Genomic DNA, 23779 nt, shown 5'->3' with positions numbered 1-23779 from the left:
TGGCCTTCCTCCTACTAGAGTTGCACATATGCATACCCACTTTTAAGAACACAGTTTTACAAAGAGATTTCTAGTACTATTTCTTAATGTAAATTTTGTGCTTCTTATATACAGGGGCTTTTATCAGCACTCAGCTTTTGCTGCCCATATTCATTGGCCTCTATCAGTTTGTAGTTGGTATCGCAGGAATGACAGTCAAGAAATAGGAGGCAGATGTGGTGAACTCCTTACCTCTCTAATGTCTCTCTGATATTTACTGTTCATTTCTTCTGTTTTAATGAGCTCCTTTCTGGCGGTCTCTGCCTCCTGCTCTACCTCTCCCACCCGGGAAGACAGTGCAGCCAAACGCTCCTTCATTTGTGCCATTTCATAGTTTTGCTTTTCCAGTAGTTCCTGAAGTTCAACAACTTGACTGGCTTCATCATTTGAGTCTATGGAGCCATTTGATAGGCGCTGTTAACAGAGAAGTGACATTATTTATTAATTACCTGTTAATGTGGACTCTATCTGAAGAATTTCTAAAACAAAGATGATTTTTAAAATTTCAAAAGCATCTAGGAAGCAAAAAACATAATAATTTTCATGGTAGATAAGACAGGTGTAGATATGAGAAAATTGCAAAAGTTTAGTATTCATTCATATCAAGGGATTCTAGAATGTAACACCACACAGAGAAGTAAATGTTTGCATTGAGTAGAATACTATGTAAAATAGGTTATTATGACTATTCAAGTACAAATTGCAAGAATCCTACCTCTAAAAATTACCAAATTGCATGCATACATCTTAGCTAAACTTACACAACATTTAAACTTAATCAAGGTCTATTTCATTTGTAAAATAGGCCATGCTGCAGACAGGAAGCAACACTAACAAATCACAAATTCACTGTACCAGAAAGTGCTTAGAGTCTGGACAACGTACTGGTTAGGTCTGCACCAGAAACAAGTTCTGCTGAAGTAATTTGTGTGCTGATGAAAGCCCTGGTATGAATTTAGTTATAAAGAAAAAAAAATCAAGAGTCCAGAACTCACACTGCATTTGGAATATGATTTATATTGCAAATAAATAATTTCAGGAAAGAACTGTGTTCACTAGCAGGACTTGCTGGCATTGCCTCATTATAATAGAAAGTCACAGTAGTGTTTTCCAGCATAGGCTAAGCCGTGGTTTCATACACAGTTAATTTTCTTGTGTCAAAAAAATAGGCAAAAAGAACAAGCAAAATGAAAATGATTTGATTTTGACCTGTAACACGAAAAAATAAAACAAAAGCAGCCCAGTCTGTCATTAACTTTCCTAATTAGGTGTGATTTTATCTGTTAAATTTATATTATGCAATATAGGAACAAAGTATTTCACTGTATCTGTCATTATGATGCTCTTTGAGACCCATACAGGAGTATTGTTCCTAAAAGGCACTTGTTGTCCTTCAGATGTTAGGGTTATAGCAATGTATATATGAAATATTCCTAGTAAGATCTGAGAAGAAACCAAGCTTGCTTTCATTAGCACTTCTGTATTATTATCTTCAAAATATACAGAAATCTTCTAGAAAATTCAAAGAAAATTACTTTGTTTAATGGCTTTAAGAACATTTTTTCCCCAATCAGACATAAAATGAACCCGGATCAAGACCACCTGCATCTCTGTGGATCATTGAATAAAATTATTTTACTCTAAAAGTTCATTACATCAAATAACTCAGTTCCAAAATTGCTTTCTTTATACTAGTTAATTATATTATCTTGACATCTTATGTTAGCTGCTGAATCACCATTGATCTACTTTCAGGACACCATGATAAAATGACAATAGCAATTAAAAAACTTATTTACACTCAGTTTGTTGTTTGGAAAGTGTCCAGTTAGTTAACTTGAACCAAAATCCCATTTAATATGCAGTAATCACATATGTAAACAAAATAGTATTCAAACAGGATAAACCATTTAAATCATCATACTTTATTCAATTGTGTAAATTTGAGATAACTTTTTATCTATGCTATTTATAATCTCTTTTACAGTTTTAATCTCATACAGCAATTTTAGCAATTGTCACAGATGAACAGATTTTACCTTGCATTGAATTTGCCCTATAACTCTCTAAATAGTGGTCCAGGAATTGCTGCAAGATTACAATAAGCCAAATACCAAATCTAAAAAGCAATAAATGTTATGTGGTCTTGTACCTTATGTGATATAAACCATTGTCATTTTGAAATAGCAAGCTGCAATATCTACGAGCATGTTCACTGGCAGAGAAATATTTTCATTAATTAAACTTTTTGCCTGAAGATATTAATAACCAAAATACATATAATTAAAATGTGAAAGATATTAATTTTTTCTATTAATTTACTTAATATCTGAGATTTCTGGGAAGACAAATAAAAATGTATTTAGAATTAATCTCTCACCACAGGAAAAATGCTGTGATTGCTAGTTATGCCTGTATATATTTTTATTTATGCACATAAACATCACGGAATCACGGAATTGTTGGAGTTGGAAGCAACCTCTAGAGATCATCTAGTCCAACTCCCCTGACAAAGCAGGATTGCCTAGAGCACATTACTCAGGACTGCATCCAGGCAGGTCTTGAAAATCTCCGGAGAAGGGGACTCCACAACCTCCCTGGGCAGCCAGTTCCGGGGCTCTGTCACCCCCACCATAAAGAAATTTTTCCTCATATTTGAGTGGAACTTCCTATGTTCCAGCTTGTGCCTGTCACTGGGAACCACTGCAAATAACGCGGCTCCACCCTCCCTCAAACCGCCCTTTAGATACTTATAAGCATTGATAAGGTCTCCCCTCAGCCTTCTCTTCTCCAGGCTAAAGAGTCCCAGCTCTCTCAGCCTTTCCTCATAAGGGAGGTGGTCCAATCTCTTAATCATCTTAATTGCCCTACGTTGGACTCTCTCCAGTAGTTCCCTGTCTCTCTTGAATTGGGGAGCCCAGAACTGGATGCAGTATTCCAGTTGTGGCATGTCCCTCATAATTCTTTGAAGAATACTTTGTACAAGCTCCTTTAATTCTACTCATTGTTCACTTTTGCTTTACATTATTCCTGTATTCCTATACAGAGCTGGTTGGTATTTAAAATTTCCAACTTACCAAAAATTTCAACATTTTAATTTTTCTTAGTACGATTGTGATAAAAATTTTTTTCTTTAAAAACACAATTAAAAATAAAAAAACTCAGCTTAAAATTTGGTAGTTGTAGAATTTTGAAGCATACTTTAAAACTTTACCTAGGGATTTTATCTGACATTTTGTCACATTTATGCCTTGCTGTTATTTTATGATATATCCATTATATGGGTACATCACATGGAGTAATCACTCCAAAAGACAACAGGTAGAAAGTTATTAACCATTAGTTCTAGGAGTAACTGACATAACATTCCTCAGGAGGGTTTTTATCAACAGTTCTATGGTCATACTTTCCCCTTTCTCCCAAACAAAAAAAAAGCTTGAACAAGAGTGTGAAAATATGCTATGCCAGTAGAAGCAAAAGGCATCCTACAGATGACACTGACTCAAATCCATTTTCTGAATTAGTGAAAGGAGCAGGAACCTCCCATGCCCCAGAGGAATTCCCGATGGAATAAGCTCTGAGACAGAACTGCAACATCTTCTCTGTTACTGGTTTTGTGAAGAGTGTCCATGTCCCTCATCTTCCTTTTTTTTTTTTTTTTTAAATTTTAATTTTTTTTTTTGATCTTGTTGCTTTTTTTGTGTGCTGAAATATTTCTTGGTATTCAAAGAATTTCCTCTTGATGATGTTGTGTATGAATGGTAATCCATTTGTAAGTAAACAATTAGTTGAATGCTTATAATAATGAAATTATTCTCAGGAATATTATTCAGGAAATCTTCTCAAATGAACATGCACAAAAAAAAGTCCCAAAGTAGACATTCTCAACTGTCATATCCCTACACTACCCTAAATCCTGAATATACACAAGAAATATTGTCAAATTTGTACAGAGTGGCAAAACTGAAAGTACTGAAGGTAAGTTGAAACAATTGGGAAGTCTTAAAGGGAGGGCAGGAATATTAAAGAAAACTTTTTAACTGGTTGAAACATTCTAGCAGAGAAAATGAAAAATGTACATGGTCCCCAGATCTGGAATACAAGTTAGTCATCCAGGTAAAGTCGTCAACAATTTTCATGATGCTGTCTATCAAATGTGGTCACAAAAAGCTACATATGGACACATTCCTTAATTTCACATTAAAGTATCTACTACTAATGGCTATTTTTCCTTGAAAAAAGAAATGTGGCAAAAATATCCTCCAATGCTTCACTTTTTTTACTAACCAGTTTATCAAATAAAAGATAGTCCATCTGTTTCTATCACATTTACTTATTTAGACCACCATGCTGCAGAAATAGTATCATCATATATTCTTGACTTCATTTTGTTTTGCTTTCTACAGACACAACAGGCACACGCAGCTGCAATGTGTGCTCCACCTGGTACCCACACCACAAAGGTCTCTGCCCTCTTCCCCTGCCCCCTTCCAAGGGTTTCTCAGCCAGATGAGAAACCTGGTTGGCATCAGCCTGAAAGACCTAATGCAAACCTCAGGCGTCTTTGCTTGGGCTAGTTCAGAGCAAACAAAGGTAAATGAACAACTGCATCAGTAGCCAGCAATATAGCACTTGCTTTCCTTGACACTGGGAAGATTGAGGGAAAGAGCAACAGTAAGAGGAAGGCCTGCTGCGGGGTTTTGGAGGGGTTTTTTTTGTGTGTGGTGTATCACTGCATACCAGAGAAGTAACTGTAAAATCACAGTCCATGCTAAGGTTTTCAGAGACACTCTTACTTCATAAAGAAAGCTTTTACACTTGTCCAAATATAACAAAATGAGCTAGGAGAAACAGAAGGGAGATGAAATAATTGTCAAGTAAATCTGATGACAGTGATGGTATTAACTACAACAGAAGCAGCATACCACAGAGGAAATCAAAGTTCAAAAAAATATCCTGTAGGAACGAGTGCCATAAAGGGTAGTAAGGATTAAACAAGAAATGTCTGAAGGGGGAAAAAAATTTCTTTGAATTGCTTATAGTCTGTGGAAATGGAGGAGGGAAATAAATGTTCACGTTCCTTACTGCTGAACAGTATGAAAAGGAAACCAACACCCCTGGTATCAGATTTTCTTTCTTTCAAGAACCAAAAAGCACAGCAGTAAGGCAATCTGCTGCTTGTATAGGAGTGTCAGCAGGGAGAAGGATAGCAAATTGGAACATTACACATAATAATAAATCCCCCCCTAGATTGTTACTTCTCTTCCCTATTCTCTCTGCCACGAAATAATAAAAGGAAACCAGCCGCAGACTCGTTTGCAAGTGAACAAGAACAATGGTAAAAGGAACACCAGCAGAAAGTGTAAAACAAGACTAACCCAGAATATTTTAGTGTCTGTTGATCCATTTCATATTGCACTTTCAATTAAACCTTACAATAATACTGAAGGCAAACTGGGTGGAGGTACACTTAAGTTAAAAAAAAAAAAAAAAAAAAAAGGCACCGGTAGACTACAGCAGTTAACAAAGAAATTGTAAACTTGTCCCAGGTTACTGATTGTAAACTACTTCTCCATTGTATTTTGCAGAAAGAACCTTACAGTCAACTATGTATGTGGCAAAATATACACAGGAACCTAATCTTATGAAGGCAAATCCCAAGAACAGTAAAAAGCACCCTCAAGCGATGTTTTCTCTCCAGTTATAAAACATCTGACACAAATCTGTTTAGTTTAAATACTATCAACCAGTAACTAATTACATATTTTGTGCTAGAATTTAACTTAAGAGAGTAGTGACAAGGGAAAAAAGAATACCTCACGGGGTTACCTCTGAACAACCAGCAGTGGAGATAGGATTTGTTTGCTTGATAGGACTCCTAGTCAGTGCCTCTGACTTGTGGTAGTATGAGCACAGGTGATTCAAATGATGCCCATGTGCATTAGCATTTCCATGCCTGAGGACTAAATTAGACTCTGTCTAACCACAGGGTACCTTTGAATAATTGAAAGTAATCTTAAAATTCAGAAGCCTGGCCTTTTAGAATTCTTAGAATAAACTAGTATTTTTATGGTGTAAGCACTGGAGGAACAGTGGTGTGTGGTTCGTTTGTGTTTTTTTTTCTTTTTAAACACTAAAAGTGTGTGCTTTGTGTCTACTCTTTACTCAGACAATCTCTAAATTCTTTTTTAAAGGACTACTGGCAAGTTAATTGCACCATAAATCCCTACTGTCAAAACTGCAGTCCTCACTTTCTTCTCAAGTCAGTATACTGTCACTGTGGTTCTTGAGAGCTCATGCTGAATAAATTTCTCTCAGGTTCTCCTCCTAATGTTCAAGGCAACTGTCGGTGTTAGTTAGGCTGGCTACCTTTGGCAACCAGCATAACTCAGAAGACTTTTGACACTAAGTTACATAAGAGTTATGCCAGAATTCAGTTATATTTAAAAACACAAAAACTTCTGTTAAAAACACCCTTTTGATGACATAAAATCTAACATTAAAATGTTTTTTCAAAGGTCTGCATCTAGTAAGTTCTATTTGCTAACTATGTGAAGCTTCATTTGTCCATATAAACTTTTTAAATATATGTAAGCAAAGAACATAAGCTTATGCAAGTTCTCTCTGAACCCTGTAACACGCCAAATCAGGGGATTTTGGTTTTTCTTTTTTTGTCAGTATGAAGTTGGACAGGAAAACAATGATCTAAAACATACATAAAAGTAAAGCAATGGATACAAGCTAAGTCTCAGCAAGGAATTGTTTTCAGAAAAATCGCGATGATTAGAAAAGGCTGTAAAAATAGGACAAAATTGTTTCTAAATAACAGAATGTCATTGCTGCAGAAGCTCTTGGAGACTGGAAGATACTGTCATCTGCCTCCAGATATGACATATCCTCATATCTGACATAAGCCTCTGACCCTATTGCTTATGGTGACTGGACTTCATTACCTGTTATTCTAGGATGGCATCTCAACCTAAAGAAACATCACTGACTCACTTCATTTTATGAGACTTCTTCCCTTCATCTTCTATTAAGGCAGATGCCAGCTGTTGCTTGATAAAATATGGATATATTTGGTGAGCTGCTCTGACTTCTGGTCAGTCAACTGCTGATATGGCAGCTGAGATATGAAAGTTTTCCTGTACTTCATATGCAATATACAGAATTTCAATGGTATAAATCACTTTAGAAATACTTTGGAAATACAACATGATCAGTAGTAGTACCAATTTTAAAGCCTAAATTATGTTCAGACTATCTTTGAACCAAGATAATTCCTACAAATAATACAAATATAGAAAATGCAATGTGAGAAAGAGTGAGAAAGAAATGCCATATAGAGTTTAAAAGCTTTAAAAACAGGTGGTGTAGTTTTGTTGGAGTTTTTTATTGTTTGGTTGTTGTTTTTTTAAAAAAAGCTTTTAAAACAGGCAATAAAAATTGAAAATTTTGCCCCATATCCCAGGGAAAAAGTATTTTTTTTAGCCCTGTAGTGGTGGAGATGTTACTTCCAACTTAGAAAAACTGGCCATGTAGGCCAGATCATCAGGAGAGAGACAGAAATACAGTGTATTTCTCAGGTCAAATAAACTTGTCTGAATTCTGTAGTATAGAAATACTAAAAAGGAAGTAAAATGATCACTAAAGGAAGCTAAATTATACAGGTCACTTGACTTCATGAAAGTAAGAGTAATGTTTACTGATGCTGTTTGAGATGTAATAAATGAGTAACAAGTTACCAAAGATGCTTTTTACTATAGAGTTCTTCCACCCCTATTCCAATCAAATGCCTCATGCAAAATGTTTAAGAAAAGTAAACGATATTAATGCAGATACATAGCTATGTGATAGCCCAATCACAAGTGACAACTAAACAAGCAAAAGAAATATGATCATCATCTATATAATCAGAACACAAAAGAGAATGTGAAAAGCTATGTCCAAAATAATAGCGTTACACCGAAGATGACACAGTAATTTCTAAGTGGTTGGAAGCCTCTCAATGTTTTGGTCTATGTCAGGGAGTAATCTCATAATCATTAGAGGTCCCCTCTTCATTACTCTGAATTTTCTCCAACCTTTAATCAACTATCAAAGCCAATGTTCTCTCAACTGAACTATTTCTTCCCCACCCCAATACTGATGTAAAAATAACTACCTTCTCCAGCACTTTTCTCTTCAAACATCCTCACTTTCTTGCTCTTTCTACCAAGCCATCAAAAAACTCCAGCTTTTATTACTCCTTTAAAGATCTGGAATAACTCCACTTCCTGATCAGCTTTCAGCTCTTATTCTTCTTTCTGATGCCTATAATCATCCATCACACTCTACTCACTTTGTAAAATGGGGTAGGGGAAAAAAAAAAAAAAAAAAAAGGTTTACTTGATGGGTGGGCATTTTTCTTCTTGTTGCTAGTTTCTTCGAGAATAGCTGCTTATTTCTTTTACACTACTAGGGTTTCTGAGATCTTACACAGGAGAGAGAAATCACTACCTGCTGCTTTATTATAAGGTCTAGTTAGCTGCCTAAACCAAATTATACACGCAAACCCCACCCTCATTTGCCTTGACTAACTCATTTTTCTTAGTAGCCTCACCAGCCTACCATTAGAAATGACTGGCCTTGCAGTAAATCATCCAGCAAAGATCAGTCAGCCAATGCTGTCCACTAGCACAGTGCTTGAAGAGTAAAATTCCCCTGCAAAGTTAGTGAGACTTTTAAAGCAGAGTTTTAATAGGCTTGATATGTAGAAGTGTATCGGTGTTTCTATTAGGCGAAAAGGAGAAGTTTTTACGACTGAAAGACAGTTTAACTTACATGAAAACAGACAGAGAGCTGATTTCTTGAAAAATTAAAGACCTACTAAGAAATCTATTGATTTATCACATAAGTAATGCATAAGCAAAGCAGCTTTTCAATATAATAAAATCCCTATGCTAGTGTTGAGCCTTAAATACTCATAGCCATACAGACATAGTAAACTATGAAGCAGAACAGTATTTACAAAATAATTGCCTAGACTCTTTCAGAGAGAATATTGCATACTCTCCCAGATTCTCCTGAGATTCCTGAAGACTTCTAATCCCAGATGCAGCTTTTGTCCATTTTCCATTCAGTAAAAACTCCTCCCCTCCCCAGGTGTCTCAAGCCATCAATCGTCATTAAGTCCCCTCTCAGCACATGCTTCTTTAATTAGCTTTAGCAATATTAATCCAGAAAGAGATGATTAGAAAGCCAGAAAGATATCTGTGCTGCTTGGAAACAAACACATCAACTGGTTATCAAATGTATTTTGTGTCTGAAGTGTATTATTTCTCTAATTCAGAATGTGATTGCCTTGGGGCAAGGATATCGTCTCCTACTATTTTTTATACATCATGCGTTATGACTGCACTCAGTAAACAGCAAAACAAAAAGTCCCTACAGCAAACTTTTTCTAAGTTACAAACACCCGTTTGATGATTGGTGTTCAATCCTTGCTAAGTCCTCTTTTAAACTGGTGCTTTTGAGAAGGGCTCCCTGTGTCCTGCTTTCACTCCTTTCTCTCCCATTCCACTCTGCTGCCAGTTAAAAGGAAAAATTTTTTTATCTATTAATTCAAAACAGAGGAGCACATGTGATATAAATTAATAAGTAAAAACTGAAAGTGAAAGTTTTCTTCTGTATTTCTCTGCTAACCATGCAAAGTGACCAGAAAATCCAAAAATAATCAAGTCCAAAAATGGAACACATTCTGACGATTGCTCTGAAAGAGACCTGTTATTTTAATTATATTATTCCATTTTAATTGTATTTGATGTGCACCCCGAAGATTTTAGCCCACATTGTTTGCTTTGGCAAAATACCTTTTACTCCCACAGTATACAATGTCTATAATTGTTGTCAATGTTTTACCAGATTTTAGTATTTATAAACGACCAGCATTTGATTTACTTATTGGAATATGTTAGTGTAATGAGTAAGAAGAAAAAATGTAATTTTTAAATAAGCTGAATATGACTGCCTGAGGTATATTATATAACAAAACATCCCTAGCTGTTTAATATGTGTAAAAAGTAATTGTATACAGCTCTGAGTTCCTCATAAAATATAGCATTATTTATTTAGGAGAAAAAGGTCTTTGTTGCACCACAACTATCAGACTGTTTTACCTATCTGGTACATGTAGCTGTTTGCATGTGCCTAAAATATTCTGGTTTATTATTTTGAGGGGAAAGGAACAACCACGCTGCTAAAATTGCCCTTACTATGGGTAGGACCAGGGTAGTATACTTCTTAGGAAAAGTAGGTAGAACCACAAAACTAGTTAATAAGTTTTGATGATACAGTTACGGACCTTGGAATAAGGAAAAGTTGCCTTTTTAGCAGATTATATGTATCATAGTGACATATGAAATATTAAAAAATAAATAAATAAAGGCACCAAATAAGGACAAACAGGCTTTGTTATTTACTAGTGTTTACAAGTTGTGGTTACAACTGTCAGCAATAAGGTTTAAAAATAGAAACAGTGTGCTTCCAAGGAGAAACACCCAGATTTACACTGCACTTAAATGCTTAGCTTTCATGTCTTCAGTGTAACAGAAATCCACACTGAAATGCTTTGTCAAGCAGGAAACAGCCTATGCATAGAAGGCATCTTTGAGGATAAAAATATTAATTCCCCAGGCCAATTTTTCTCTACTAAAAATCCCTTAAATTCAGAAAAATTATAGCAGTTATTTGTTGTTTGAATTAAAAGATGTGGCATGGCACTTACAGAGGAATACCCTCCAATAGGGCCACAAATAGGCAATGAATTTTGAACCATCAAGGAAAGAGATGATTCTAAGTGAAGGGTATCAGAAGATTTAATGTTTCCTATAGAAACTTCAATCCTTCCCAATTTGAATATAAGCATTTCTGAAAACATTCCGTTTTACTGAACAATTCATTTTCCATTGTTCTTACTGAAATTTTATAGTAGAACCTTATCTGAATGGATAGCAAGTTTTTCCTACTTAGTCTGCCACAATATAACAATCTTTTTCTACATCAACCCATTAACCACCTAAATTTATGAATTTTTATGAAAATTCATATACTTCCAACCTAAGGGTTATGGTAAAATGCATCTGTGGGCTTCTTTTTTTTTTTTTTCTTTCTCAGTAAGGTAGAAATCCACTGGTCGAAGACATTCCGGCTTTTACACAACTATAGACTGGTTTTGCCCATCAGCTCCTGAAACACTGTTCCAGAGCTGAGAAAGCCAAAGGTGACTTGACAACACCACCTGCACAGCCACGCTTTCATCTCCAGGATGTGTCTTTCTTCTGAGCTATGAAGCTTATCATCAAGGACTGATGAGAACACCAACCCTCTTTTCCCCAAGCTTCATCATTATTTTGGGCTTGCTTAGGATAAATAACCTCCTGTAGTATTGTTGGTGCAATAATTTGAGGCTGCAGATGAACTTTGGTAATACTTTACTAACACCTTGCATTCAATTTGTCCTAGAGGTACATCAGGTGTAGTCAACAGCCCCTCCTCATATTGTTGGGAGGGGCTCATCTGTTGTCATTCACTGCTGGCTGTTTCAGATGGGAAACCATCAATATTGAGAAGAGGTACACATAAGCTACCCCCCTACAGAATGGGAGGCTTCTTCTTCACTGTGCCACTGCAGTGCTTCACACCTGCCCAGCTTCTTTCCTTTAACATCCCTGCATGCATCCACATGCTTCCTAATAGATTTCCCAACGGGCACTTTATTCACTGGGAATTCTGCCTTTTCTGGCCTTCACTTGTGGGGAAATCAGGCTACTGTGCTTACAGATCAAGTGAAGGTTCTGGATGGTGTCAAGGAGTGTCCAGTGGTCACAGATCTAGGTAGGAGAATATCTGATAATATAAATAGTTGCATCTTAATCCCCATAGCAGGTGATCTTTGTCAAGTTTTTTTTAAACAGTTTTTCAAAGTCCTTTGAAGCTCTTCTGACTGTGCAAGTTGGCCTCTTCGCAAGTTTCTGTATTTGCTAGCTTTTAAATTTCTCTTGCCTAAATGATATAGCTTAGAAGCTTTATTGTCACAGAGCAGAAATTTTAACATACCTGGTTGAGGCTCCTCCTGCAAAACATGCATGAGTGTACCTGTTTAATGACCTGGCATCCACCTGCCAATGAAAGCAACTCACAGTGCCATCTGCAGCCTGTTCCAGGCACAAAAAGCTAGACCAAGATGTTCCTTGTTGGTTTTTTGGTTTACTTTGTTTTGTTTTAAATCAGGATGATTCCATGTTGGAGTCCCTAATACTTCGCTATAGCAGCGTCTTAAAAAGTTTGGAATTTTGTGATATCATAACTAAAAGCCATTCACTGTTTATCTTCTTAGAATTTTTCCTTTGTTTGTTTTGTGAAGTAATACATATTCATAGTTAGTACTTCGCTTTACTTCCGTTTTAACCATTATTTTCTTTTGAGATTTTTCATTTAAACTTGATAATGGGTCTCCATTTATGATTACACCCTGTCATCATTTAATAAGATTTCTATTTCTTAAAGATTAACTAGCTTGATTTCCCTTACTGCTCATTTAAAAAAAAATAATTACTATGTACCGGGCCATTGCTTTATAGAAATCAGTTTATGGTAAAGTAGGACAATTTTCTTTTGAACCAATTTTTTTGTCTCATAAAAATATATGTATAGAATCATAGAATCGTCCAGGTTGGAAGAGACCCTTGGGATCATCAAGTCCAACCACGTACCCTACACTACAAAATTCTCCCCTATATTGTATCCCCCAACACCACATCTAAACGTCTCTTAAACACATCCAGGGATGGTGACTCAACCACCTCCCTGGGCAGCCTATTCCAATGCCCGACCACTCTTTCTGTGAAAAATTCTTTCCTAATGTTCAGTCTAAACCTACCCTGCTGGAGCTTGAAGCCATTCCCTCTAGTTCTGTCATTAGTTACCTGTGCGAAGAGACCAGCACCAACCTCTCTACAGTGTCCTTTCAAGTAGTTGTAGAGAGTGATGAGGTCTCCCCTCAGCCTCCTCTTCCTCATACAAAACAGTCCCAGTTTATGCAAATAAACTATTTTCTATAAAATGTATAAACTCTCATTTTACCATTCTTGGAAAGTTCTGGAATTTTTTTAACTTTTAATTTTCACTATTAGCTCTTTCATAATTTCGCTTATATCAGTGTAGATAAACCTGCTAATGCAACTTTGGTCATGTATTTTTAATTACTGGCATTACATTAACTTTTCACTCCTCTGGTGATGTCTCATTTTTCCAAATTGTTTTGAAAAAGAAAATGAATGGCTCAGAAAAATTCTTGGACTGCTCTTTCAATCCTCTTAAGAGGAAGTAGCTTAAAAATATTTAGTTTCTTTTAGCACCTATTCTAAGCATTGAAGTAATACAAAATATTTCTGTGTTCCTGTGAAATGCAGTCAGATTATCTTCGCCACCCCCTTGAGTATAGTAATAGAGTATAGTAATGCTACAAATGAGCTGAAGTCTACATCGACATCTTTTTCCTAAATACGCAGGAAGTTATTCCAGCTTCAGAATGGACGTTAAAGTTTGGCACACCTAAATCTCAGAAAACAGTCCAGTCTTCATGTTTTCCATGTTAGCCATGCTGGGTAACTCCTTCTGTAGGTAACTTTTACCTGAAGAATCCTCTAATTGCCTGTACTAGTTTGGGAGTACCTGATCGGGGAACCTAAGCAGGCTCTACTTCGAGGTCTGCATAGAATTTACCATGTCTGTATCTCCTGGGAAGTCCAAGAAAATAGGCACAATTAATATGATGCCTTTCTGAAGGTACTGCGTAAGTTTTACCTATATAATTGCTGTGACTATCAGTCACACAGTCGAAACCTAAAACGTAGGATCTACTCATACTGACTGAAACTGAACTTCGATCTCCTGTATTATGAGGGGGCACTCATAGCTTATTGTTCTCCATCCCTACTGCTGAAGCTGAAGCAATATTTTCTAAATGGATGCTTAGTGTCTGTCTGGCCTTAAGCTGGAATATTTTACAAAGCTGGGACTTCACAAAATAAGAAGGAATTGATGGTGGGCACTAACGTGGTAGTAGCAAGGTAGGTAGCAGCTAGTGCAGAAGATACAAATTAGAGTGCACTGGTTGATCTGGTGTCACTATAGCTTCCTGTTAACTCCCTATCCAGTATGCTTTCATTACTGTAAGAAGTAAAAGTTAGTAAGCACAAGCCTGTAATTGAGCTCAGCAAAAGCAACTTAAATTGTTTTGATAAGGAAGCACAGACTTTTTCTGAACATAATATTCTACAAACATTTCATATAAAATTATAATAATGTGTTACTTTGGCTTTTGTTCCTCTTTCATTAATGTTTAAATATGCAGATTTCTTAAAGGACAGATACTCTTGTTTCCACTTAGTTCTTCTTATAAACAACAAGGCCAATGGCTCAAATCAGAAGACATAGCTGGCAAAGAAAGTGGAAAGTTAGAGATTTTCAGCTAAGCAGTGTGGTTGTATTTAAAAGCACAAGTGAGTGGGATGTTCACTGTTTTAACAAAATTTCACACGTGTCAAAGACTAAGATTTTGCAAGGAAGAGGAAAGTAGCTGAACAGTATTTGTTTACTGTGTGGTTCTCAACCACGTAGATTACTCAAAGAAAAATACACACATAAAATAAACTGCAAAACATGTAAAATTAATGCTTGCAGTGCAAGTGCACCCTTGTAAATTGGTTTGCCTATAAAATAAATAAGTAATGATGAGTGTTATTTTTGATAAGTATGATTTATTTCACTGTTCATCACATGCCATTAGACAAAAATGAAAAATTAGAGATCCAAGCAGCAGCTCTACTCATCTCAGCTGTCTGCCAAATGTTATGTTATACTTGCATTTTAATTTAATAAATGTGAAGCAAGAGAGGAAGATATGCAACTTGGTTTTTATCAATCTGGAAAACTGTGGATTAGAAGAAAACTTTGTTTCTAAATCAGATATTCTCTACCTTTTTTTCTCTCCTTCAGCCTTACGTGACAAATACTTAGCCTAAATTCTATATATCGATTTCTTATTTAAGGAACAATAAGTAAAATGCTCTTCGTTTTCCTCTATATGAACATGGACATGAATTTGAAGAGTATCTATAGGCAGCACAGAGGAAAATGACTTTTTCTACTTTTTAGGTTTCTGTCATCCCCTTAAGAGCTATTTTGGCAACAGTTTTTGCATATATACCCTTTCACATATACGTGCCACTATGCCTTGCTCTTCTGTAGGTGAAGTACAGAGAGGGTCATTCAGCAGGATACAGTATCCTTAATTGTAGCATTACGCAAAAAATTCCAAGAAAATTTTGTTATAAGCTGTAGGACTAATTCAATACCCCATCAAAGAGCAAGGACCTGCCCATTTGCATTTTCTTTCTATTTAAACAAGCTCATTTTTTGATACTGGTTTCAGTAGCCGGACAATATTCTAAAGGGCCATCCCATAAAATATTCACATTACAAAAATCTAACACCTTATCATTCCTCATATTGGTTGCGTGATGCAATGAAAACATTTTATACCTTTTCATGAACCTTTTGCCCAGGCTCCATTCCTTCAATATGCTCTGATTCGGCAGGCCCTTCACCAGCTACCATTTTCCTTTGAATGTGTGCATTTTGTTCACGCAAAGCTACAATCTGCAAAAGAAAGAAAATAAGTGGTCAATATACGTAAGAAACAGAAAAAAACTGAGCAGACAATTTGTTAAATCTATTAACATTTTTATCCTATATTGGCCATTTGTAGCATTTGCAAAATTACTGAATCATGAAATGGTTTGTGTTGGAAGGGACCTTGAAGATCATCTAGTTCCAACCCTGCCTGCCACTGGCAGGGACACCTTCCGCTAGACCAGGTTTCCCAAAGCCCCATCTGCCTCTACATGCATAAGTTTAAAAATCAAACACATTAATAATGAATAAAAGCCATTAAGGATACAAAGGAACAAATAAATGACAGGACATTGTCTTTTTTCTTGTTTTATCTTCTATCCTTACTTTGTGCTGGGGTGTGGTTTTTTTTTGTTTTTTTTTGGTTTTTTTTTTAGCTTGAAAGATGAAAGATGTCTTAGGCATTGATTTCTTAACACTGCAAGAACAAGACTCATTCTTTCATACAGAACACAATGGATGCCAAACTGGTGTTACAGGAAAACAGTGCCAAAAAGCTACAAATCCAAACCAAACGATGTAAAACGAAGTTCTAACTTTCTGTCAGCTTCCCATCTGTTAGTAACTGCAACATAAATTTAAATGGTTTTCATTAAGAAAAACATGTAGGTAAAAGTCCTCTACTGTGGTATTCATTGACTGTTTTAGTGTATATACAAGTGGGTTTTCTTGGATTAAAAAAAAATTGTTTTATTTACTGGTAGTGTTATTTAAAATCCCACGCGGCTACTGGAAAATAAGCTGCTTTCTCTCCTTGTAATTTACTCTGAGACAATGCACAGGATGGAGAGTCAGGTCCTAAAATATTTTTACATGGCATACATCTGGCTAATTTAAAAGTTATTTATTTTGATTAATTGTATAGTTAGATCTCTCTGTACCATTCTGCTTTCATGAGCACATATAATAAATAATTTAACGAATGGATAACATTATGTATTAAACACAGTAGACTACTGGTAGGATGTATAGATGCTGTTTTTGGAAAGCTGGTGAAAATTTAAAGGTTTCTGTCACCTGTATTGTGTCTGTATAAATCCTGAGTCAGAAACACCCTAAAACACTGTCCTTTCCTAGAATACAAAAGCATGGGGTAAGAGGGAAGATTTAAAGCAGTACTACCCGGTAAGCATGTACAGCAGACAGGATTTTGTGGGACATTTAATTTAATTTAAATTTATATTAAAATATATTTCCTTTGATCCAAATAATTTAGTTAATTTTTGTTTTTCAAATGGGTTTTTAAACTTATGTTTAAGTTCTTATTGTAAAGACGATTTCAATCAGGTCTGACCAGCATTTGAGATCTGAGGGACACACCACTTTAAACAACTCTTCATTAGTATAAATGTTGAAAACAGTTGTGGTATGAGTCACTGCTCACTAAATTACAAGTTACAGCCCTTGTAGAACTTGTGTGACTCCCACTGACTTCAGTGCCAAGTCTGAGACTTGAGGGCAACATTTCTTCCAAAGCAATTACGGGAAAATGTAAGAAGGGGAATTAAAACTGAGACAATCTGTGTCTTTAGGGTTTGTACAAATACTCTGAGCTTTAAAATGTGCCACTTAAAAAGGAGAATTATGTCTGTCTTAAATAACAGAAAAAGATGTTTATGATCTCATTAGCATAGACTCCCTTTGTTCACAGTAATCAGTAATTTAATAACTTTTTTTTTTCCTGAATAGCTTCACTCATGTCTTTTACTTTACAGTTCCAATGGTTCCCAAATATAACTACAGAAATTATGATACCCATCAAACAAGATTAGCCATTGATTAGTGCTAAAAGTGACTTTCAGGTAGACTAACGGAGATGTTTGAATGTATATATTATAAAATTACAATTTATGGAGAGTAATTACACATCATGAAAAATAAATGTAAAATCACAGGGTATGTTAAGTGGCAGCCAACAACAGATTTGGATTTTCATATGATAATATTTAATTGATCAATTAAAATGCAGACTCCGCTCTGTTTTGAATTATCATCTCTGTCTAATGCAAATCCTTAATCACCCTTTAGCTCAATAAGAATATTTTATAAACACTACTATAAAAATTTATCATTTCATCCCATATTCCACAATAGTTTATTTGCCTTTAACCTCTGCTGGTCTTTAGACATCTTAGGATCACCGCTTCTAAATAAGTAAGTAAATAAATAAATAACATTAAATTATCCCTTGAACATGAAAAGCTAATAAAAGAATACAATATCGTGTATCATTATTTTGGGGGTTTGGGAACAATTTCTTTGCCAAAAATCCATCATTGTGAAAGCTTATTATTTCACTGCTTTTATTACTGTAATGAATGCGGAGTTACTACAGACAGGAACAACACGAAGGAATTTGAAGTCTGGCACGTCTTAAAAGTTTCAACTCTAGGGTAGTCATCAGATAACAGATCTAAGTTGTGAAGAATTACACGACAAACTTGCTTTCATACTTGTTCTGTCTTCTGGATTTAAAGAATAAATAAGGCAGAATTAATACTCTGAAGGAAACATGGAAACTCTCCTGTGTCTTAGAAATACACATGAATTTTTTAATTTTCAGTTTGTTGAAACAAAAGGTTTTAAATTACTATCAGACTCTTGTTTATTACTTATTTCTTATTTAACTTTCAATAATGTGCAAATTATTTGAAAATGTGCTAATTTAATCACTGAACAATTTGTGTAACTTTCTACACAGGTAGCCAAAACACAGCTGAATGGATCATGACGATGAAACAGGTGAAGACACAGATGACTCTCAATTTTTTCCTAGGTAGCCGCCAAATCTTCTTAAACTTTAATGATCATTACAACAGCAGACAGTGATAATAGCACAGATCTAGGTAAGAAACTGATTGTTCAACATAGATAAAACTCAGTAATATTATAAGAAACAGGCATTTCTCAAAAGTATTGATGCTTTTATGCTTATGATATCGAACTTATCTACTACAAAACATGTTTACAGAGAGCTTTCCAAGTACCTACATACTATTTAACCCTCTAAGGTTAAAATCTTAATTGTTTTCATGTTAAGTTCTCTTTTGAAAAAGTAAAAGGTAATTTTCTTGAGGATGGAGTCATATCTACTAAAACCAAACCAAAATAAAAAAAAAAAATAATTAAAAGGTAGTTTAATAGAAATAAATGTGGATAATTACCATTGTTGAACCCAAAACTGGACTATTAACCTAAACATATTCAAGTCCAAATAATACGTACTAAAATATGATCAAACATATCACATATTTTTTTCCTTATCAACTCCTGATTGTGGACCTCAAATGACTAGTTTCTTTTCCTAAATTGCTGTCACAGGCATTATTTTCCTATTTAGCACACTTGTCAAGATTTGACCTGGACCACAGCAACATATTTCAACATGACTCTAATCTAAAGTGAGCGTAAAATTGCAGAGATGCTACTGTCTCTAAAGTTAAGTCTAAAGATAGATTCCTGTCACAAGTCTAAATTTGGCACACCGCTAACTTTGCCAAACTCAGCTGAACTGAAAAGTTGGGTTTTGATTGAGAAAAACGAAACAATGGTTGTTAATTTAAGAAGAATAAAATGTAGAGTATTACCTTTCTAGTTGAACCTTTCTAACTTTTGTGGCTTAAGCCCATGAAAATATAATAAAGAAAGATTCCTTTAGCTTGTTCTCTTCTAACAAGCATGTAGATCTTTAACATTCATCTCAGTTTTGTAGCCAGTTTTTATGACTGAGAAGGGACAATTTTGTAACATTGAAACTTTAAAGAACTTCCACCGATTTAAAATCTGTCTTCTGGATTTCAAAGGTACTTAGAAACAAATGACACAATTTCTAAAGCCCCATTCTGTCATAATCATTCTGAATATATTCTTACACAACTTCTACCTTTTTGTCTCAACTCTAAAATATTTTCAACTTTCCTAAAGCCCAGCTTTCTGAATTACAATATTGATAAACACCCCTACTATATTACCCACATAAATTTCCCCTAAAACCTTAGCAGAATTTATTACCTTAAACCTTAGCATTATCTATAGACATCACTGACACACGTTTTATATGAAGTCAGTATTCAACAATTCAGATTCAAAATTACAACTGGTCTTTGTTTCCATAAATGACCAAATCTACATCTCATGACTGTACACTTGAAAATAATAATCTGAAAAAATAACCTGAATACGGGTGTTAAGAGAATACTAATTTCAAGTATTAAAATACAATATAGAACAGAATATCAGTACATAAGCCAGAACTGATCCAAAGAAGTACCTGATGTTATAGAACCATACCCATCAGTCACGCTGGTGAAAAGGACAATGTAATAAGACAATAAGCAATAGAATAAATTCCATCTTTTTAGCAAAGGAAAGTCTGATTACTTTCCATAGTAGGACTCTAAGATATACAAATGAAAGAAATAAAAGATTCACATTGTAGTTGCAAAGACTACCAAACTTTGAAGAATAACCAAAAAGGAATGGAAAAATCATCACACAAAAAATGGCAACATCTGAATTAGGCTCACTGGACAAAATAAAAGTAAACTGGAACACAGAAACTATACATGAAGGTGCAACAGATTTATTCACGGTGCCAAGTCTCTCACAAGACACAAAATGAAACAGGAAAAGCATTTTATATTTACTTTGGGTATTTTACAAGATAATTAAAATTATTTGAGAGGTGTGAGATGAGAATCAATTTCTAAACAAAATTTTTTTCTAAAAAAATACAAAATCCTAGATGACTGGGTACCTCTGCTGCTGAAACTTAATCAGTTCTCTACTTCCAGTTGTTTGAGTGGCTGTTCGTTACCTCATTACAGTTTCAGGCTTCAGGTAATTAACTTTACTATGAATACTTAATATACTCACCTATAACAGCAATGAAAATGAACTACCAAATTATTATACTTTTTTATTAACAGTTGCCTACTCCAGATCCATTTTTTAATTATGCAGTTGGTCTGTGCAGTCTGATGTAATTCAAAAATCTGTCTTACATCTACAGAACTTGTCTTCTCTCTTTACCACTGTACACATATCTTGGGCATCAATGGAGAAGCTTTTATTAGATTTTCTAGGAGCAGTAATTGTCTCACTGCCAGACTTCCCCTCAAAGCACCAGCACTCTTCAGCCCCCTATGGTTTTCTTCAGAGATGTATGACACTTTAGCTGGTTTTTGTCCTGTGTTTTGGTGTTGGTGGAGAGGAACTAAATGCATTCCTTTTTGTGTTATGAATCATGGTGATATTTGGTCCATAAGTAGCACTGACAATTCCAGGAAAGAAGAATGATAATTTTTGACAGAAAGAATGATTTTGTAATTGCAACTCAAGGGGACTCAGGGTTTGGAAGTCTGAGATAATCGCTGGTGGTGCTACCTGATAAGAATTGGGGTGAATCACAGAATATTGACCAGTTATGGACCAGACAAAGTAACGCCCTTGCCACTAGGCTTCCCCTGTAATTGTTCTGACATCCTCAGGGGGAAGCTGTTGTTACTCTCAATGTGTATCACATACTGTAAATTACAAGGATTGTATTCTGGGTACATTTCCTACCCATAACAATTTTCTTTCCTTGGAAACTTGTTCCCTGAGGCCTTGTTCCCAGTGCTGCTGTTCTGTAAAAAGTGAGTTCTCCATATCTGACCCCAGCACAGAACATAGTCTACTTAGAGCAAAAATGCTGTTTCAGCCTTCAGCATCCCGTTTTACCTGGTGACTTAAGGCAGAATTACAATAACTGAGCTGAAAATCTTGACATTAGTTATATGTTTTCAAAAGTATATGGTCTCTGTGTAGGCTAAATAAAATCCCATTCTAATTTTTAGAATAGTTGCATAATCAATTTCTCTGTTGATTTTCTCTTTAATGTTTTTTTGCTATTTAAATTGTATTTAAAACCATACTCAGTAAAGGATTTAAACTTAATTACTGTAATCATCATGATTTAATTTTGCTTTCCATTGAATAAATGATCACAGTACGTGCAGATATAAAGATATTTAATTTAGGTAATAAACATATAAGGCCAAAAGTTCTTTTTTTGTAGGATTCTTTCTAATATTTAAAACAGTAGGACTATTCTTTAATTAATTAAGTTTTTCTACTTTGAATTTTTTTAGTTTATCATTAATTTAAATAGTTTTATAAATTTTATAATTTTATAAATATACTGTTTTGTTGTTAACAGAGGCTCTAAACACACATTTATAATGTTAAACAATCCCTAGAAACCAGTAAGAACCTGGGTCACTTAAAAAATGTAAGGCATTAAATGCATTTTAAGCTTTTGAAAAGCTGTTTTTTGTAAACTTGGCCTACCTTAAACCACTGAGCTTGTTTATTTGATCTTCCAACATTGAAACAAATCTGTCGTAAGCAATTAAGCTCACTGATAACCATGTTTTACTTTGCTACAGCTGACAGATCTAGAAGGCTTTTTGTTTAATCTCTTACCAAGAAGGTGGTTCTTTTTACATGGATAATATGCAAAACTAAACTTCTTGTGACTAGATTATGTCAGTTTTCCATCCCGCTCTTATTTATGTAAGTCTTTCAGAGAACAGTGAAATTGCCTACTTGGATGTCCTCCTACGTTATTCTGTCATAACAGTCTATAAATAAACAGTGTTAAATACCAGATTTCAGTCTACTGAGAACATAATTCAGACTCCTGGTCCACCTTCTGACTTTGTTTTAATTTTGACTTTTGCATTAATTAAACCTTGTGTTAAGTTTTAAGCAATGCCTATTATTTTATGTGGTAAATATTAAGTGTAGCACATGGAACAAAGGATGCTTAGAGACTGAGGTGATTTCCTTCTGCTTCAATGGAAATGTAAATCCTGATTCTTGAACATAAATATAGCCTTTTCCAGTTATATTTCTAATTTGTGTTAACCTCAACCTTTCAGAAGCCACTGGTTGGAGAGTTCAGAGATATTTAAATAGGGTGACTGAAATGGTTTCAACTGTACAATAAATTTGTCATTATTAGTATTTTATTTTAGTTATAGGGCGAGAAATGCACATACATTTGCTTTACATTTAACATATAACTTTTGAAAGGAATTATAATGGTAATAAGCATTTTGTATTATCACTATATTTTATAAACAGTACACTATATAGCTTTCACTCTTTGGTGAAAAACACGGAATGGGATGCACACTTGCAAAACATTTTCATGAAAAACAAATTTGATCCTTTTTTGAATCTGAGAAAAAACAGGTATTATAAAATAAAATTTTTTCATGAGGGAAAGAGCATTTTAGTAAAACTAAGACAATTTTGTGGACACTATGTGCTCCCAAGTGCAGGTTTAGGAAGGATGCATCTCATTCAGTGGGGGTCATCTGGGTCCCTGCTGTAAATGGTAAGAACAGGATTCACAGAAAAACCTTGGATATGTCAAAATATTGATTTTAATTGTATTTCTCCATGAGTAAAAAGGAATATTCTAATAATCCTATTCAAAAGAGACTTTCAATATTTAATTAGAACCGCTCCGCATAGTTTCAACTTTTACTGCAATTTTAATGACTCTGTCAGTTGAGGTGTGACAGATTTAGTTGCAGTACTTTAAGACATTTGTGCCTCCATCCTATCCATCTGAGATTATCAGCAGAATATCAGAAGCAGCATGAGTAAGTGCCCGGGAATTGCTGTACACAAGTTCGCACGTCAACACAGTCACATTTAGGAGGCAAAATTAAGAACTGTGGTACCTGAGGCACTGAAATGCATTCTTTGGTATAGGGGCAGGGGATGTTATAATTTTTGATTTATATCTGAAAAGATACATCTCCACTGCTCTAAGAGATCATATTTTATTCTAATCCTGTACATACTACTACTTACAAAAGTATCTCTACCACATTCTTTGCCATGATACCTAACTCCTCACAATCATTAATTCTGTTGTCTGTGCAACTCTCTGAACTCTAACCGGGAAATTAAAACACAAGAGACCCAGATGCCCCAAGAACTGCGCTTA

General features: G+C 35.0%; 1 protein-coding gene across 1 annotated transcript in view; it reads right to left on the bottom strand.

Annotated features, from left to right (window-relative positions):
* Positions 1-23779, bottom strand: part of PPFIA2 (PTPRF interacting protein alpha 2) — a 340732-nt gene that overhangs the window by 70497 nt on the left and 246456 nt on the right. The window contains exons 6-7 of the mRNA XM_074166889.1: positions 15625-15741; positions 232-453 (exon numbers count right to left, since the gene is read on the bottom strand). Coding sequence (XP_074022990.1) covers positions 232-453; positions 15625-15741 — 339 coding nt within the window. The remainder of the gene's footprint in view (positions 1-231; positions 454-15624; positions 15742-23779) is intronic.

The sequence above is a fragment of the Numenius arquata genome, chromosome 2 (genome assembly GCF_964106895.1).
Source record: "Numenius arquata chromosome 2, bNumArq3.hap1.1, whole genome shotgun sequence".
In the NCBI taxonomy this organism is placed as follows: Eukaryota; Metazoa; Chordata; class Aves; order Charadriiformes; family Scolopacidae; genus Numenius; species Numenius arquata.
This window is presented reverse-complemented; position numbering and strand designations above follow the sequence as displayed.